Source organism: Calonectris borealis, chromosome 13, assembly GCF_964195595.1.
Source record: "Calonectris borealis chromosome 13, bCalBor7.hap1.2, whole genome shotgun sequence".
Classification (NCBI taxonomy): Eukaryota; Metazoa; Chordata; class Aves; order Procellariiformes; family Procellariidae; genus Calonectris; species Calonectris borealis.
The window spans coordinates 3,932,542-3,950,445 of NC_134324.1; the positions used below are offsets into that span (position 1 = coordinate 3,932,542).

At 36.1% G+C, this 17,904-nt stretch overlaps 1 protein-coding gene across 1 annotated transcript in view; it reads left to right on the forward strand.

Moving 5' to 3' along the window:
* KLHL4 (kelch like family member 4) overlaps nucleotides 1-17,202 on the forward strand; it is a 47,265-nt gene extending 30,063 nt beyond the window's left edge. Inside the window, exons 5-11 of the mRNA XM_075161960.1 lie at nucleotides 2,128-2,340; nucleotides 3,445-3,631; nucleotides 6,697-6,921; nucleotides 8,813-8,975; nucleotides 12,038-12,250; nucleotides 13,861-14,032; nucleotides 14,730-17,202. Of these exons, the coding sequence (XP_075018061.1) occupies nucleotides 2,128-2,340; nucleotides 3,445-3,631; nucleotides 6,697-6,921; nucleotides 8,813-8,975; nucleotides 12,038-12,250; nucleotides 13,861-14,032; nucleotides 14,730-14,789 (1,233 nt within the window). The 3' untranslated portion in view covers nucleotides 14,790-17,202. The remainder of the gene's footprint in view (nucleotides 1-2,127; nucleotides 2,341-3,444; nucleotides 3,632-6,696; nucleotides 6,922-8,812; nucleotides 8,976-12,037; nucleotides 12,251-13,860; nucleotides 14,033-14,729) is intronic.
* The last annotated feature ends 702 nt before the right edge of the window (nucleotides 17,203-17,904 follow it).

Genomic DNA, 17,904 nt, shown 5'->3' on the forward strand with positions numbered 1-17,904 from the left:
ATAGTGCTGTCCTTGCTGCTCCACACCATTTTATACTCAGCCAAAATCAGGAACTTCTCCCCTCCTCTGTTGCCTCTTTTCTCCCACCAGCCCCAGCACACGGGCATCAACTTTAAGCATTTAAAATTCATGGTCCAGATTTCTGCAAAATTGAAATAAAATCATATGGTTAGATATATGATTTTATGATGTGAGACAGTAAGAGAGCCTTTTTTGGTTAGATTTTTTTTCATCATTTGAATCCTTCAGTCTTCCCTAGGAGTTAGACTTTTACTAATTTTTTAAAACTGTGTGTCACAGAAGTGACAGTTGGGTCTTTAAGAACACTGTCTAATGTGAAGGATCATAGCGAATCTACGAGACTCAGCAGTACTGTGCACATATAGGCTTTACACTATGTCTTCCTGAAAACAACTGGGAGCATTTCCACCTCTAGAACGACCTCCTGTATCTCGTGTCCAACACAGATTGAGAATGCTGCCATGAAAGAGGACCTTGCATGTCATAAAACCACCTACCAAGTTTGCAGCTACTGACAATTTAGAGACAGAAGAGGAAATCTGCACCTCTTTGAAATAACCGTAAAGAAAATGTTCTTTTAAACCCTTGAGCTGTTTTTAAAAAAACTTTGGAGAACAAGAGATCAGAACAATGCATACACACATAAGTGTTGTGGAAGAGGATAAATAAAACATTCTGTTTTGTTTCATGCCAACCTCAACCACTTGAAAATGTGTACCTTAGGGGAAAGTCTATAAAGTCATACCGTAAATATAGAGACCATTCAAATGAACTAGTAGTATTTAAACATTTTCAGAAGATAATCAGCTGTAAACACCACATCCATTCAATAAAAACAGACACAATGGAGACCTTCCCCTTCAATTACTTTAGTCATTGAACCAAAGTATTAACAGTTTCCTGCCTGGTATCTTTTCGTGCAGATAGAGCTTGTTCTGATAAACATCTTGTGCTATATTTGTAACTAAATGTGGACTGGTCTTCCTGTTCCTATTCTCTGAATGTCACAAAATATTAAAGCAGGATATGCATAACAGAGCAAAGTTAACATCTCCTTTAATCACTGATACTTCTATATTTACATGCTTGGAACTCTCAAAAAGAGTTACAGAAAGCTAAGAAACTACTGAAAACAAATAATACAAATATCAATTACTAAAATTTCTGCCCTATTTCAGTCTGGTTCCCAAATAAGATATATTGCTTCTAGGGACATAAATGGAAATTAAGATTTCAGATACAGACATGAATTCCTATATGCATTTCTTTGCAAGTAACATAAAAAATCCATCTCTGTTAACAAAATTTCTTTTTGCTTTTGGAATTAGCACAAACAAGCATACTTAATATATTTTACTATCAATTCTATTATTGTTGTAACTCAACTGTACAATATATTACTTTTATGAAAAATAATTCTTTGAAAGATTCCAGGGATTTAATATTCATGGCCATTTCTGGAGCTGGTGAGTTTTATCATAGCAATAGCTTAAATACTGAGACCCCTTTGTTGGGACTTGTCTAATTTTCTGTTGCTCAAAAAGTACTGTTAGAACAGGGAGTTTAATTTCCCTTGCTGTATTTTCTGCTACTAAGAGCAGAGACATACAGTCAACACCTGGCACAGCTCATTGCAAAAGGATTGGAAGGTTTCAATGTAATTTGCTTAAAACTTTCGAATCTGATTGTAACAGAAGTTACAGAGTTTATTTGAATGCCCACTTGACATTCTTAAGATACACATTATATCTTCAAATTGTTTTTCTATTAAGCTGCAGTGTTAAGATCACATTGATGGACAAAACTGCCAGTGGCAAGTCCCTAAGACAGGACATACTGACAAGAAGTCTGACAAACACATCTGTAAGCATGATAGCGTGAAGATGATCATTATTCTTCAGTCCTGCAAGAGTAAGGCAGCAAAAAGCAACCAAAATCTCCCTTAAGTGGTAGAAGGAGATTCAGAGATCTTTAGAATATATATTGCATTTTCCTATACCATAGAACAGAACAGGAATGAAACATATGCAAAGCCTACATTGTCTAAGAAAATGTTATTTCAAGGTGTGAAAATCATCAGTGCATTGAAATCTTTTTTCTTTTTAGGAACACTTCACAGAAGTAATAAAAAATCAGGAATTTCTTTTACTCCCTGCTAATGAAATTGCAAAGCTCTTGTCTAGCGATGACATCAACGTTCCAGATGAAGAAGCCATATTCCAGGCGTTAATGATGTGGGTGAGGCATGATTTGCAAAACCGGCAACGAGACCTAGGAATGCTTCTTTCTTATATTAGACTGCCTCTACTTCCACCCCAGGTATGAAAGTGAAGGGCTAACAGGGAACTGAATTACGAACTGAAATGCTTGTCTCAAGCATCATTTAGACAGAGAAAAGAATTCTGTGGAAAGGTTCTGGTTTTGGCTGGCGTTTTTTGGTTGAGTTTTTGGTGCGTTTTTTTTGCCCCCCCCCCCCCCCTCCCCTTTTTTTAACTGTATAGTGGGTATGCTTATTATTTGTAAAGACAGATAAAAAAAAATCCCACAATGCCAGTGTAATTACTAGGCTCAGAATTTTCTCTATAAAAATTTCAATCTAATGGTATTACAAAAGTACAGTGTTTCTTTGTTGGATAGCAATAGTAGCAGTTTTCCTGTAATAACGGAGCAACTTAGATACCATGCAAAGATATTTATTTAGATTTACCAAACTGCAGGACAGATAAGGCACAATACTTATTTCTTTATTGGCATAAAACGTAGACAAAAACAAAAGGGTTTAGATTATTGCTGACTATTCTGAGCATTGACATTACTTGTCCTTTAAGAATATAAAAGAGACTTCATCGAATAAATTCCAGAGATGGACATACTGTTTTATAGTAAGCTGACACTGTTGTATCTGTGCCATAGAAGAATCTATATATCTCATCAGAAAAGCTTATAGGACTGTCAAGACTGTCAGGACACTACAGCTACTTTACGCATCTCCATGTGTGAAGCTGCAAATATTCAACTTTGGATTAAGTATCAAAATACTATATACATTTAATTTTAAATATATGCCTCATTTAATATATTCTGATATTCACAGAGATGTCCAGCACTATATGTTAGATTTGTTTATGCTCATATCAAAAGGAGTTTTGCATTCAGAGGGTGCAGTACTACATTTGCATTTTTAACCTTTTCTAAAGGTTAAAAGAAAGTTTTTGGAAAAAATAAAGCAAAAACATCATACTTAAAAACTTTTTCTTCCTAGCTTTATATTGTTTTGTTTGCATTAAAGCAGAGTTTTCAGCAAAGCTTGAGTGAGAGGTGAACTGAAAATGAGTGTTTGTAGCTACAAATACTTTAATTACTAAAGTACATACAATTTTAATGATTTAGATATACATAAGATCCTCACTTTTCATTTCTTAGTTACTAGCCGATCTAGAAAATAGTCCAATGTTTGCAGACGACCTAGAGTGTCAGAAACTTCTCATGGAGGCTATGAAGTACCATCTTCTACCAGAAAGACGGTCTATGATGCAGAGTCCTCGAACTAAGCCTAGAAAATCTACAGTGGGTGCACTTTATGCTGTAGGAGGTATGGATGCCACTAAAGGTAAGTTCAGAAATTAATTTAATTGTATTAATTAATTGTATTACAGACACCCAGTGAATACATGACAATTATTTAAAGATTTCTGTTAGGAAAACAGCAATTTAGGGATGAAAAAGAGGGAAAAAAACCCACAAACCACAATCCTATGTGTTAGATGTTCTTTCTTCTTTCAAGAATCATATGCTTTTAAATGATACACATACATCCTGAAGTGTAGACTAAAGAAGTTTGATTCAGGTGGTGATTTTAAAATTAAATTTTGTAAGAATTTGTGCATATAGTTTGACTTTACAAATCAGAAGAAAAAATTAATATTCAAACTATTTCAAGATTCATTTAATGTTGGTTCAGAACCCTGTGCTCCATTTTTTGACAAAAGTTAGAAGGCTGGAAAAATTTTTAAAGAAGAGAAAAATAAAACCGAAGAGCATTACTGAACTATTGAGAACTCTTAGTTAAAGCTTATCAATCCTTATTATAACATTTCAGATGGAAAGATTTGCACTTTTTCATAAGTGCAGTGGTATGTGCAGCTTTTTTTCAGCACTTCGTATGCAGGTTTTTTTCAGGTTTGTAGTTGAAAGCTAAATGTTATAAATGTATTCCAGTTTTTATTATTTGATTTTCACAATTGCAATCAGCTTACAGCTTTACACATTACACTATTCTATTTAGTGGGCAGTATATTAAATAATTTCTACAGGAACCTTAACTTCAAACCCACAGCTTGGAGCCAAAGAACTATAATTATTTTAAAGTCTAGTGACTTGCTGTACAGTATTACTTTTAGCTGTGTGAGTTCACTTTTAATAGAATCACAAAGAAGTTAATCCATTTCATGGTTTGCAAGAAGTTGCTGATGATGGATTTTTCTTATATGAGAGATCTTGCAGTACTACCTTACTGTCTCTATGCAAACAAACCAAGTGTAAAATACACATTCATCACCATCACAACATGAAAACACTCATACCTAGGACAGTTTAGCAAAATGAAGTTAAACTGTAGCAATTAGTATAGTTTCATCAGCGATACTGATTATTTATGAATTATATAAAAAACCTGATCGTTCAAGGTAATCTTTAAACTAAATTCTACCAAAATAAGAATAAAATTTTCTAATAGGTTTTTCTCAGTGAAGGTTATGCAAAGAAAGGGCTATTTCAGTCAACATCTGCACTTCCTGTTGGTGCCTCTTTTACTTATTACCTTGGAATAAAGCCAATTGTTTGAACTTTTGCCTTTTGATGGTTAAGAAGAACAGCACTTCCTCTCCTGCCTGCTGTCCTCTACAGCTCTGACTCATACTTTGAGCCTGGGCTGGATTATAAGATAAAGGAAACAGCACCTAAGAGACTACGATGCACTGGAAGCACAACTCTGAGAAGGGAGTATCTACCACCCCAGGCAATAATACGCTTTCTGTGATAAAGAAAACTCTCAGGGAACGCCCGGTTTGGTTTTGCTCTTATCTCAGGTAGTATACGAAGTCAAGTCTCAACTTCAAATGATCAAAAGAAGATCAAAGAGCCACTTTTGGGCTAGTATTTTGAAAAATATGAATGTGCCTAAGCCACATTAAATTTCAAAACCTACCTTCAAGGCTCTGTAAAAATTACAGCTTACAGGGTGTGCGTGAACACACTGTATACCTTAATGTATTTTTCCTGTTTTTTAGTTAGTATGTGAGATACTTCTTTTGAAGCTGAGAACTTTGGGGCACTCACATATTAACATACAATAAATGAGAGGGAATCAAAGCAAAGACGACTAACAAAATGGAAAGAACAGTCAGAGAAATCCAGTTGCTCAGAATAAAAGAAGACAGGAAAGGGGAAAAAGTAGAATTTCTTTTTTTTATTGCACATGGATCTGGTAGTTTCTTTCCCCTGCATCCTATGCATCTGGAAAAGCATGTAGAGGAGAGAAAAGATATGAGATAAACTCTTATTTCACTAAATTTGTTGAGTGTAGCAGATGATCTCTAGCAGATCTTTAAACCAAATGCTACCTTTCTTCTCTGCTTTATTGCATGGTCGTTTTGCTGTTGTAAATCATTCCTTAGCCACTCACTGCCTATTGTAATTCTCAAAATACTACTTCTTTAGTCTCAAATCCCAGTCAAGGAACAGGCAGGAAATCATCTCTCCTTTTCGCACCTGGTTGCCTTCAGCCGAGCTGAAGCTGAGCTCCAGGGTGCACTGTATGTGCAACTGCCAATTGCCTCTTCTACCTTGGTTGTTACTCAGCCATATCCCCACTGTGCTAAATCAGCTCTCAAAGGAGCAATTACGGCTGCTGAGTGACTGACAGGAGCCAGTGCATGGAAAAGTATCAGTTTTGAATGGCAGAGAGCTAGGGCCTTATGAATAGTTGCAGTAAAAACATTACTAGAAGTTCAGTGACCTGAAAAAAATTGAAAATACAGCTTATATATTACAGCAGGCAAGCAAGGCAGCTGCAAAGGTGAACCTCAGGGAAGCTACCTGTGGGAAAGCAAGTGTGTACACACACCCCACTCAGCCTTCTACCTGTCTCCATCACAAAAAGGAAAATATCCAGACTATTCATGAAGATGCAGGCCCAAGTCCTAAGTCAGGCAGACACATGGATGCATTTTCAGTTTCTGATATCACTAATGGTTTGAGAACAAACATGGTTAAAGAGTACATAGTTGTGACATACCATATTCATAAGGAATTAAAAAAAAAACCCCAACCCCCCCAAAAAAAACCCACAAAAAACTACCTTCATGGTATTTAAATGAGTAACGGATTTAACTTATCTCCAAAATTTGCAGTATTAAAAAATTTGCTGGCATTTAATTCTGCATCTTCTTGCCACCAGTTTATTCTCATAAATTTGACAATCATATATGCACGCACTTAATGCGGCTTTCTCACTAGGTTCACATTTCGTAACTGAAGTTCTCAGGGAGCCACAGTAAAAGTCCACACACAGAATTTCAATGTTTTACAATTTAATAATATTTTGGATTGTACTGACTACTGGCTGCTGGTACTGATCAGTTCATGGTTATTTCATAATATTTACATTTTTAACAGGTACCACTACGATTGAAAAATATGACCTTAGGACTAATAGTTGGATACAAATTGGTACCATGAATGGCAGACGGTTACAGTTTGGAGTTGCAGTAATTGACAACAAGCTCTATATTGTGGGAGGAAGAGATGGTCTGAAAACTTCTAATATTGTTGAATGTTTCAACCCTATCACCAAAGTTTGGACTATAATGCCTCCTATGTCAACACACAGACATGGCCTAGGTAAGAGGTGCTCTTTTTTGTAAATACCTTGGATCATATGCAAATGAATTTTGATTGACACAAACACTGCTGACATAACTTTTTAAAGCATTTAATAACACATGGCAATATTTGTCGAAGATATTTTTCAAAAACCGAGTTGCCTATTGCCATAATTTTATGACAGTGACATTTATTTGCATTCATCTAACTTGCACTGGTCTTCCAGAGTTAATTTTGCTGTTAGAAAATTCCAAAATATAAGCAACAGTGAAAATAATCAACTTTTCGTCCAATTTAGTGGTCAAGAGATATGTTTGCAATATAATAACAGTTGATTTTCAGTTTTTTTAGAATTATGACTTAAGTTAAGCCCATAGGTACCAAACACCTCTGAAAATCAGATCAGAGAATTACTCACACTGAAGAAAACATTGCAGTAAGGAAGTAAGTACAACCTCACTGATTTTTATGTTGTAATTACAAGAAGTTTTACAGACCTCTGCCATGGCTTAGTATCTATGGGTCTTTACTGCACAATAATCCTTAATATTATTCATAGTGAATGAATAATGTGAATGTGAAATCTGAAATTTATTTCTGGAACTATAAAAAATAAGGATAAGTTTACAGTTGAGACTATAAGGGAGGGAATATGATGATTTCTGAATGATTTATCTAGCACAGTTCTTATGAAAAAGCTGGCTTCTCTTAAGTTTGCAGAAACAGGTATTGTTTGAAATCATTGGTAAGTTCAAATGACATAGAATATTTTTATTTTAACGAATAATAGAAAAAGATTGATCTAGAATTATTTGGTAAATCTTTGTGGCCTATATCACCTTCTCCACCACTTGGTGGAGAAAGTATAGTGTAGGGTTCTTACCAGGTAGTCTATAAAATTTGTAAAAGCAAATACTAAAAGCAAAGGGAAAGAAGACAAAACAGATTAAATAATTCTCACTGAAGTCTTTATAATTACCAACTGCAGGGGCATATTTCTACCCAAGTAGGTCACAATGGTAAATTTGAGTGCCCAGAGTTAGGCTTTTGTCTGTGCATCAGCCTGGTGTGCAAAGCTGCCTTACACTTACAGCTCCTATTAGCTTCAATGTGATTTTGTGGAGAGTTAGCACTTTTGAAAAAATCAGGCCATGTATATTTAGGGCTGAAAAAGACAGATTTAGAAAACTTTTAAGCGGCCAGATTCAAACATTTTGCCTTACCTAACAAAGAAGCAAACAGCAGCAGCAGCTCCCCAAAGAGGAGGCACCAAAGCCCTTCTCTGTGGAGAAGGACAATGACACAGGGTATGTCCACACAGAGCTTTGCAGAGACAGCCAAGTGCACTCTCCTGTGCCTCAAGGACAACAGATACAAGCCAGCTCTTATCCAAAAGTGTGTTCCCCTTACAGGCATTAAAATGTTATGGTACTTTAGCTAGTAAGGACAGCCAGCTACCTACCCACTCAGGCTTCACGCTGGCAGGACAGAGCTTCAACTGGCTCAGAATAAGGGCTAGTTGGTAGGTTTGGGCATATTTTTCATTGCCTGGCTCAATCTTTGCCTTTCTTTAAAAGAATAGCATTGTTTCTCATTTAGGAGCTCAAATTTGATTCAGAACAAGGTCAACAGAAGTGGAAGAGATAAAAGTCCAAGAGGAGAACATCAGAACTAAAGCAGCTTTCCTCTAATCTTTTGGCAAAAGATAATGCTTATTCAGAAAAACATTGTATATGAAGTATTTTGTTTATATTTGTTTATTCTGCCAAGTGACAAGGCAGCTTTTAGGTAATTTAATACCAGCTGAAATCGCTTGTCTGCATATAGGGAATTAAAGTATGAAGTTAATACACTATCGGTCACTGAATTTATTAGATACTGTAATTTGTCCCTAATTCTATTTTTTAAGGAGTAGCAATGCTTGAAGGACCAATGTATGCTGTTGGTGGCCATGATGGATGGAGTTACCTTAATACTGTAGAAAGATGGGACCCACAAGCACGGCAATGGAATTACGTTGCTAGCATGTCTACGCCTAGAAGCACTGTAGGGGTTGCAGCATTAAATAGCAAGTATGTCAACAGGAAAAACTCTCTTTGATTTTTCATTTGCTTCCTTCCTTGGAAATACAGTTTCTTAAATTTTCTTTTCAATCTTATAGTGATTAATCACGTCAAGAAAACAAAGAGAAAATGTAATGCACAAAAATAAGAAAGAAAAGCTTTTCCTCTGTTGTGTGGTAAATTGTTTTCAAACTTGCAGTCATGTTTTAAACATATTTCAACCCTTCTAAGTTATATCAATTTGAAAATGTTATTACATACATGTCAGAATTTTACCTAGAATATAACTCATGGGGATATAAGATCAGCTACTTTAAAAAAATATTCCAAGTTTATGTTTACATTTTAAAATCAATGTGTCTAAGGAGGTACCTTTTGGAAGAACTTGTACAGAAACAAAGTCATTCCTCTCATTTTACATCTCCTGCATGCATCTACAACTTTAACATACAAGTTCACAGTCAAGAATAATTTTTAAAAGGCTAAAGGTATATGGTGTGTTCAATGAAAGGAAGACAAGTTTAATAATTAGGTATGGAATACACAGCCTTCTATAAATCTTATCCTACCCAGTTTTATTCTGCCCTTCATCTATTGCTTGAATATACTGAGATCATGCATTCACTGCACATTGGTTTTCCCAATAAAATTTTCAAAACTTATTTAAAATCCCCCTAAGACACTAAAGACACTCAAGCATTTTTACATGGGAACAGACATGTGTATGAATCTAGTGTGTAACCTGTATTGAACAGTGTGTTACTGCCTGTTGTACATTCCTATTTGAAAGAAGTTGTATTTCAGCATGAGAAAGAACAATTCATAAATTAATGCCTAACAGAATTCTGTTTTCCTTCTTTAGCATCCTAGTCTGGTGCTGGAAATACAAAAGCCTTGTAAAAGGCCACAGGTTACGTTGGAAAGCATGGCTTGAGCCAACCTTCCTCCTTATTTAGAATAGAATAGAGTATTTCAGTTGGAAGGGACCTACAACAATCATCTAGTCCAACTGCATGACCAATCCAGGGCTGACCAAGTTAAAGCATGTTATTAAGGGCATTGTCCAAATGCCTCTTAAACACTGACAGGCTTGGGGCATCGACCACCTCTCTAGAAAGCCTGTTTAAATCTGTGGAAAGCTCTTAGCAATGACAGGTTGTAGGGGCCGGGAATATTACAGTTGCAGGCAGACAACTGCAATTATTCTGAAACTTTATCACTGGCTTCCCTGTTCACTACTTAAATTCCAGAGAAAGAAAGATAAAAAGCAGAAACAAAGAAGCTGGCAAACAGATATATGCAAATGTAAAACTTCTTCACAAACAAGTCAGGGTTTTGCATTCAAAAATGACATGATTTTAATCATTAACTCAAAAGTCCAAGAGAGGCAGAACTGCCTGTTTGAGTCCCTGTTGTATCTCAGAGGAAATGTTCTCAGCATAAACTTCACCAGAAACTCCTGTTGGTACCTTCCACAGCGACATGCAGGAAACCACTTTGTCAAAGAGGAAATCCAGCCTGATCCTGACTCTGTTCTCAATCACTCCAGATACAAGCTGTCTCCAGCCCGGCTTAAATCACGTCTGTTAGTCTAGTGATGTAATTTCTGGCATACCAGGGGAAGCTGAGATCAAATGTCCATCATTCAGTGCTACTGCTGCAGTCTAACCAAGCAGAATGCTTCTCCTTTTCCTGTTTCCCTAAGTCATGCCATATTTTTTTTCTATTCAACCCCACCAGAAAAGACTTTAAGTTTCTGTGGAGCAACACTTTTTGACCAATAAATTGTCTATTGACAACATCAGTCAATAATGGTATATTTGTTCTTCTCCTTAGAGAATGGGAAACACTACCATGTTTCTAGGCATGTTAGGGAAAACAAAAAATCCCAACCAATCTGTTTGTATATACAGTGATTTCCTCTCTCTGTGAAAGCTGTGTAAACAAGTAGACTGTATCTAATGGCATGATATGAAAAGAAAACAAATCAAATCCTAAAGATTTTTATGGGTCAAGCAACAAACTGCACAGCAGAACTCAAGTCTGTCTTCCACTCACAAACATTAGAAGAGAGCTAGAAATTTTGTATTCTTCTAACAGTGGTCAAGAATTTTCTAGTTACATTATACATCAGAGCGGTCTACAAATTTTTCCAGTCACTGGAAAAAAACAGGTACTTCTCAAGCAAAATTCAACAAGTTCACTTGTTCCCTAGGTCTCTAATTAGTTGCACTAAGTAAATTCAATTTCGTGGCAGTAAGTAAAAGTAAAAAAGCCAGGATTTGAAAGGGATCTGAACAATTGGCACACTCAACATCTAAACACGCCTGCTAATACATCCAGTATGCATACTATCATAGTGTAGCAGCATCCAAGTTAGCTTGAAATACAAAAGAAAAAATGTAAAACTCATTGACAAAAAGCCACAATCCCCCCATGCTTTTTAATGTGGATTTCCACCATTTATTCTTACGTGATGTCCCAACATCACCTGGTTTAAATCTCCAGTTGTTTGCTAAGTGCCTTTAGGCTGAACAGACAAGATGACACACCTGTACGGTAACTTCTGACCAGCAGATTTTCTTAAATACAAACATTGAGGAAAATATATTTAATATATTTTTGACATACGTTTTTGATATATAATGATATTGTTAAAGTTCTTTTACATATTAACAGTATAGGAAAAATGCTTAATGTGATAGTAAAATGTCAAATACTCCATAGGCCTGTCATAGGGAATACTATCCATATGTTTCAAACATACGTAGCATCTTTCAATTAAATTCCATCTATAGCTCACATTTAAAGAAACTGACATGCATTTTAAGCTTAATTTTTATATGTGACTCCTTGAAAATTTACACTGCAAATGAAGAATATAACTTCCTTCATATAGCATGCAAAACCCTTTGTGCAAAGAAAGTTCCAGAACATAGCTGTCAAATAGCAAATAATAGGCATAATGATAATTTTAAAGTGGTCTGAATGAAGTTAACCAAATAAAATTCCTATTAAAATGAGAGACTAAAGACTGAAATTGTTTGCCTTCTTGTGGGCAACTATCCCAGACTGTATGCTGTTGGTGGACGAGATGGGAGCTCCTGCTTAAAATCAATGGAATGTTTCGATCCGCACACAAACAAATGGAGTATATGTGCTTCGATGTCCAAGAGAAGAGGTGGCGTTGGTGTTGCAACATACAATGGGTTTTTATATGCTGTGGGAGGTCATGATGCACCTGCTTCCAACCACTGTTCTCGACTTTCTGACTGTGTAGAAAGGTAAGGAATTTTTTTTTGTTTTAAACATTCCAGGAAGGAAATACAAAATAATTTATAGCAGCAAGGGAAATCTCTTCACAATTGGAATGTTAAGTTTGTAAAATGTATTGTGCTTTTTAAAATAATATTTTGAGCAGAATAACTGATTTCCAACGCTCTTGTGATAACAAAACAACCCTCAGAAGCAAATTCCTCCCAGCTCCTCCTTCTATTTGAGCTGCCCAGGAGCCAGGTAAAGACAACTTAACAAGTAAGACAAATTCAGCATGTGACCTTTCTATTTCTCAAGTACCAAACCCCAGGTTTGGGATACTTGTGTCATATATTGTAGGAACTAAATACTTTTCAATTTTCTCTTCCTCCAATAATTTAGCTGATATTGACCAAAAGGTTAAAAATATAATAAATAGCACATACTCAAACAGGCAATAGTATTTTCTGATGGAGGAGACTGATAGAAAGAGCCTTGTTTCTGTAAGAAACTATGTTGCTATAGGAAATCAGGCTAAAACATATGGTAAGGGTCTGATTTAGCAAGCAAAAAAAAAAGTAAACATGCACCAAAGCAAACTACTTTAGCTTGAATTCACACTCTAAAACCAAACAGCACATTAATACATTGGCCTAATGATTTTGGTAGCACACAACAGTAAGCAGTGAAATCTTGGCTTTATATCCATTTCTCAAAGTAATTACTTTTCAAAAGGAAAATACTGATTATCTGATCCTTATTTAGTCCCATTTTTGTATTCTCCACTGATGAGCACAGTTCTTAAGAAAATACTGGACATTTCTTTTCAGAAACAGAAGTATTGTGTGTCAAATGTTGCTTTGCCACTGTGGTGGCATGCGGCACAATGTAGGAGGACAAGACAACACTTAAGCCCTGCGTGAGAAGGGAACATAAAGAGTGGGGACAACTCCTCTGGCTGTTTAGTGGGCTGTGGGTATCCATTGACACTCTTGCGTTATTTGGGGACAAGAAAGGAAAACTGAGCAAGTATTCAACTCCTTATTGTGAATAACAATGGCTAAGTTTTGTTCTCAGTTAGATGGTGTAAAGTTGGAACTACTCTAGAATTCACTTGAATTTACATTGGAAATTAACTGAGTACATATCAGAAATAAAATCAACACTGATGTAAAATACTGCCATGCATTTTGTGTTACAAACTTTTATCAACTATATGAGATACTTACTTAACTTCTTTTACAGTGAAATATCTGAAAACTTTAGTTCTGACAAGAAACAGAAAACAAAAATCTCTATGGAGAATGAAAAAAGAATATATTGAAATTAACTTTGCTGAGTCAACTGATGGCCGTGTTATCCCTCAGGCCTCATTTGTGTTCAAAATGTATTGATTGTTTAATCTGATTGAAATGGAGAGAGTGTAATCAAAAAGTAAAAATATGGGCACTTTTCACGTGCTTGAAGACCCCTCTAGTGGCTAAATTAAATATTTAATCATGTTACTCTTAATTCTCTATACTAGTTTATGATGTAAGCTGAACTACAATACAGGAGAAAAGAAGCAAATATCAGTAACTTAAATTTGAAATGCATTTCTACAATGTATATTTCTAATTTTGATGATAAAACATCCTAGGTATGATCCTAAAACAGATGCTTGGACAACAGTGGCCCCCTTGAGCGTACCTCGGGATGCTGTTGGAATTTGTCCTCTGGGGGACAGATTATATGCTGTTGGGGGCTATGATGGCCATACATACCTGGATACCGTGGAGTCCTACGATGCTCAAAATAATGAGTGGACAGAGGTAATAGGAAGAATTACCCAATAAATAATAGGAATTCCTCCTGCAGATAGGAAGAATTCTGTCCGAATAATGGGCAAAGCAAAAATGATTATCTTGCAAAATTATCACTGTTTTGTGAAAAATGATATATTAGGATGCAGTAATACTGTAGTTGGGCTTGCATAAAATATTGGTTGCCTCTCCTGTGAAATAACTGTATAAAATTTTTCAGACTAAAGGGTGGAGGCAGTGCATGGGCAAGTGAACCAGGTTGCACAAATCATTTTGTGCTTGAAGTGCTTAAATTTGCTGTTGTTAGCACTGGCATGTGTTTGTCACCAATGCCATCTACTGGAGGCACTTTCAAGTGTTCATATTTATAACCATCACCATTGAGACCAAAAGGAAATATTTAAAATTGTCAAGATCCTTTTGTAGCTACACAGGTCACATTTTTTGGAACATAGGATATGAAAGTCTTATAAAATTTAAGAGCAACAGCACCAGCCTACACTCCTGTAACTCTCGGCAGCTGCTAAAGCCTTTTCCCAAAAAGCCAAAACTGTGTTTTCAGAGCCCTAATTAAAGATTATTTTTTTAGCACTACATTAGTTTGAATAAACAAATTGCTTTCCTTTTAATCTGCAAGTAATTTCTTCTAGTCCTATCACAGGAGTCTACTAAAAAATGTTTCCTCCTTTTTCTTTTCCTTTTTTAGGAAGTTCCTGTCAATATTGGAAGGGCTGGCGCATGTGTTGTTGTTGTGAAGTTGCCCTGATGACTAGAAATATTGTGAAACTAAACTTTGAGTGGAGTTTCATGAAGATAAGAAACATTTCCAGAAAGCAGTACAGACTATACACATCTTAGCAGCCCTCCGTTATAGAGAATACTTGTCTCTGAGCCATTATGCTATTAAAGCACAAAAGTGTCTTCCTGCATTACAAAAATCAGAGAATTTTACATAAGTGAATTATTTTATTATGCCTAATACATAAAAATTCAATAATATGTTTAAATGGTTCAGGTTTGTTACAAAAGTGTATCTGTTATTTATAAAATGCAGTAGTAAAGTGATAAAGTGTATAAGATTTCATAATCGATCATCAATGGGCCAAGGCCAATTGTATGAGGTTCAACAAGGCCAAGAGCTGGGTCCTGCACTTGGGTCACAACAACCCCATGCAACGCTACAGGCTTGGGGAAGAGTGGCTGGAAAGCTGCTGGGGGGAAAAGGCCCTGGGGGTGCTGGTTGACAGCTGGCTGAACATGAGCCAGCAGTGTGCCCAGGTGGCCAAGAAGGCCAGTAGCATCCTGGCCTGTATCAGAACTGGTGTGGCCAGCAGGAGCAGGGAGGTGATCGTGCCCCTGTACTCGGCACTGGTGAGGCCGCACCTCGAATCCTGTGTTCAGTTCTGGGCCCCTCACTACAGGAAGGACATGGAGGTGCTGGAGCATGTCCAGAGAAGGGCAATGAGGCTGGTGAAGGGTCTGGAGAACAAGTCTGATGAGGAGCAGCTGAGGGAACAGGTTGTTTAGCCTGGAGAAAAGGAGGCTCAGGGAAGACCTTATCACTCTCTACAACTACCTGAAAGGAGGTTGTAGTGAGGTGGGTGTTGGTCTCTTCTGCCAAGTAACAAGCGATAGGACAAGAGGAAATGGCCTCAGGTTGTGCCAGGGGAGGTTTAAGTTGGATATTAGGAAAAAATTTCTTCACCAAAAGGGTTGTCAAGCCTTGGAACAGGCTGCCCAGGGAAGTGGTTGGGTCACCATGCCTGGAGGTATTTAAAAGACGGGTAGATGAGGCACTTAGGGTCATGGTTTAGCGGTGGTGGACTTGGCAGTGCTAGGTTAACGGTTGGACTTGACGATCTTAAAGGTCTTTTCCAACCTAAGCGATTCTATGATTCTATAAACTTTTTTCTTTTCTATGTTGGCAGTAATGCTAATGTTTATAAAAAAAGCTTTTAAGGAAATGAAAATGACTAAGAGAGAAACACCTTCAACAGAGAACTACACAGAAGGAAACATTTGCCCATAAATATCACTGGCAACAGAATATTCTCTGCAGAAGTAACTTCATTTCTATATTGAGAAATTAAATTACTAATTTAACTTTAAAATCAAATCAGAAGCACAGAATTTGTTTGCTATTCAACCTCCAGCATTGCTAGTACTGTGACAGAACACCCATTTTTAACAGTATATTAAATTGAATAGTGCAAGTTAAGAAATAGTAGGCCTAAGGTATCTTCATGTTATTAAGTATGTGCCAACAGAAAGAAATCTCTTTTGTCAAAACACAATGCTAATATAATTTGCAATCATTTTCACAGTGCATAGATATGTGATATTTTAATGCTGATCAGTGTTATTAATGGATTTGTCTTTGCCCACTAACCATTTGTCAGTATGCGTTAAACTAATTTGACTATTCTTGAGATAATCACCATGCATTAAATTTTAAAACAATCATATAATTACATTCCTTGAATATAACTTACAAAATGAAATTTTTATATCATATTGATATGACAATCTTTGACCTCAGCTGAAGATTACCAGCTTTCTCTCAAGTACAGTAGAAATATGGTAAGAAAAATCCTCATCCACTGTGTAACGTTATATACCATTTATATAAGCATGTTTATGTTTTATTTGAAATTAAGGGAATACTAATTATCAAGAATAAATGGGAAAAGAATCACCTGAAAACAGCACATAATTTTCCACATGCATGATATTTTCTTTTTGTGTGCCAATTTCTAATGAAGCTTTTGATTTGTTTCACATTCATTTCATTTTTTTATAATTTCAAATGCTGAAAGTGTATTTTAGAAAAAGAATGTATGTAAGATATTCTATGCTGTAAAGCACAATATTTGGACAGTATCTACTTTAGTGTTTGTTATGTTGTTGTTCTGTCAGTATCAGAAAATTTAGGACCGAGATGAAAATTCTCTGAACGTGTAGACTAACTTTCCTGATAGAATACTGTGTTTTCAGAATTCAGCAATATGCTATTTTAAAAAAATTATAGTATTAATCCTATTGAATGCTTCTAAAAATGAAATCTCATCAGCATATTTATAAAAGGAAAAACATTTTTAACTTTAAAAATCAATTATGTTTATATATAGCATGCTACCTTCAAATAAACTTTACTTTCTCTGCTAAGAAAATTTAGACTATATCTTAACAACTTTGTGGGTTTTATTTTACATCTTTTCAAGAATAGAAAGCACAGAAGTATCAATCTTATTTTTGTACTCTAAAAGGACAAAAAATCCTGTCTTAGTGTCCTCACTGTATCTTGTCCACATAAACTAAAATTTACCTTCCTTCTAGCACTTCTTTTTAGATAAGGTTCACCTTTTTTCTTTCTTTGAGTCAAAAATAGTTACAATATTGTCATGTCAGTATGCCCTTTCTAGGAAAAGAACCACAGCCAGAAACACACCCCAGCCCTTGGAAACCTGTGTTGGTCGCCTACAGAGGGCTGAAAGTACAGTACATTTTAAGACGATTTCTTTTGGGGCCATTACATGAGGCTGCCCTACAATAGAAACTTATCAGGGTATCAGCTTAGAACCACCTTCATTTAGTTGTGAATTTCTAGATCAACACACAAATCTCTTGCTAGTTTGGTGGGCCAGAAAACAAACTTTCTTTCATGACTATTTTCATTTCGTATCTATTTTTGTGGAGGGAAAAAACCAACACCACAAGAAAACCCTACCAACCCAAAACAACACGAAAAGCCGAGCAAATGGGGAACAAACCCTAAACCAGCTAGTGGGTCACGGGTTAGAGAATTCACATCAGAGGAGGAAGGTATTTTTATTTCCCACCCAATCAATAATCTGAAGCAAATGCAAGGGGGCTAACTACCA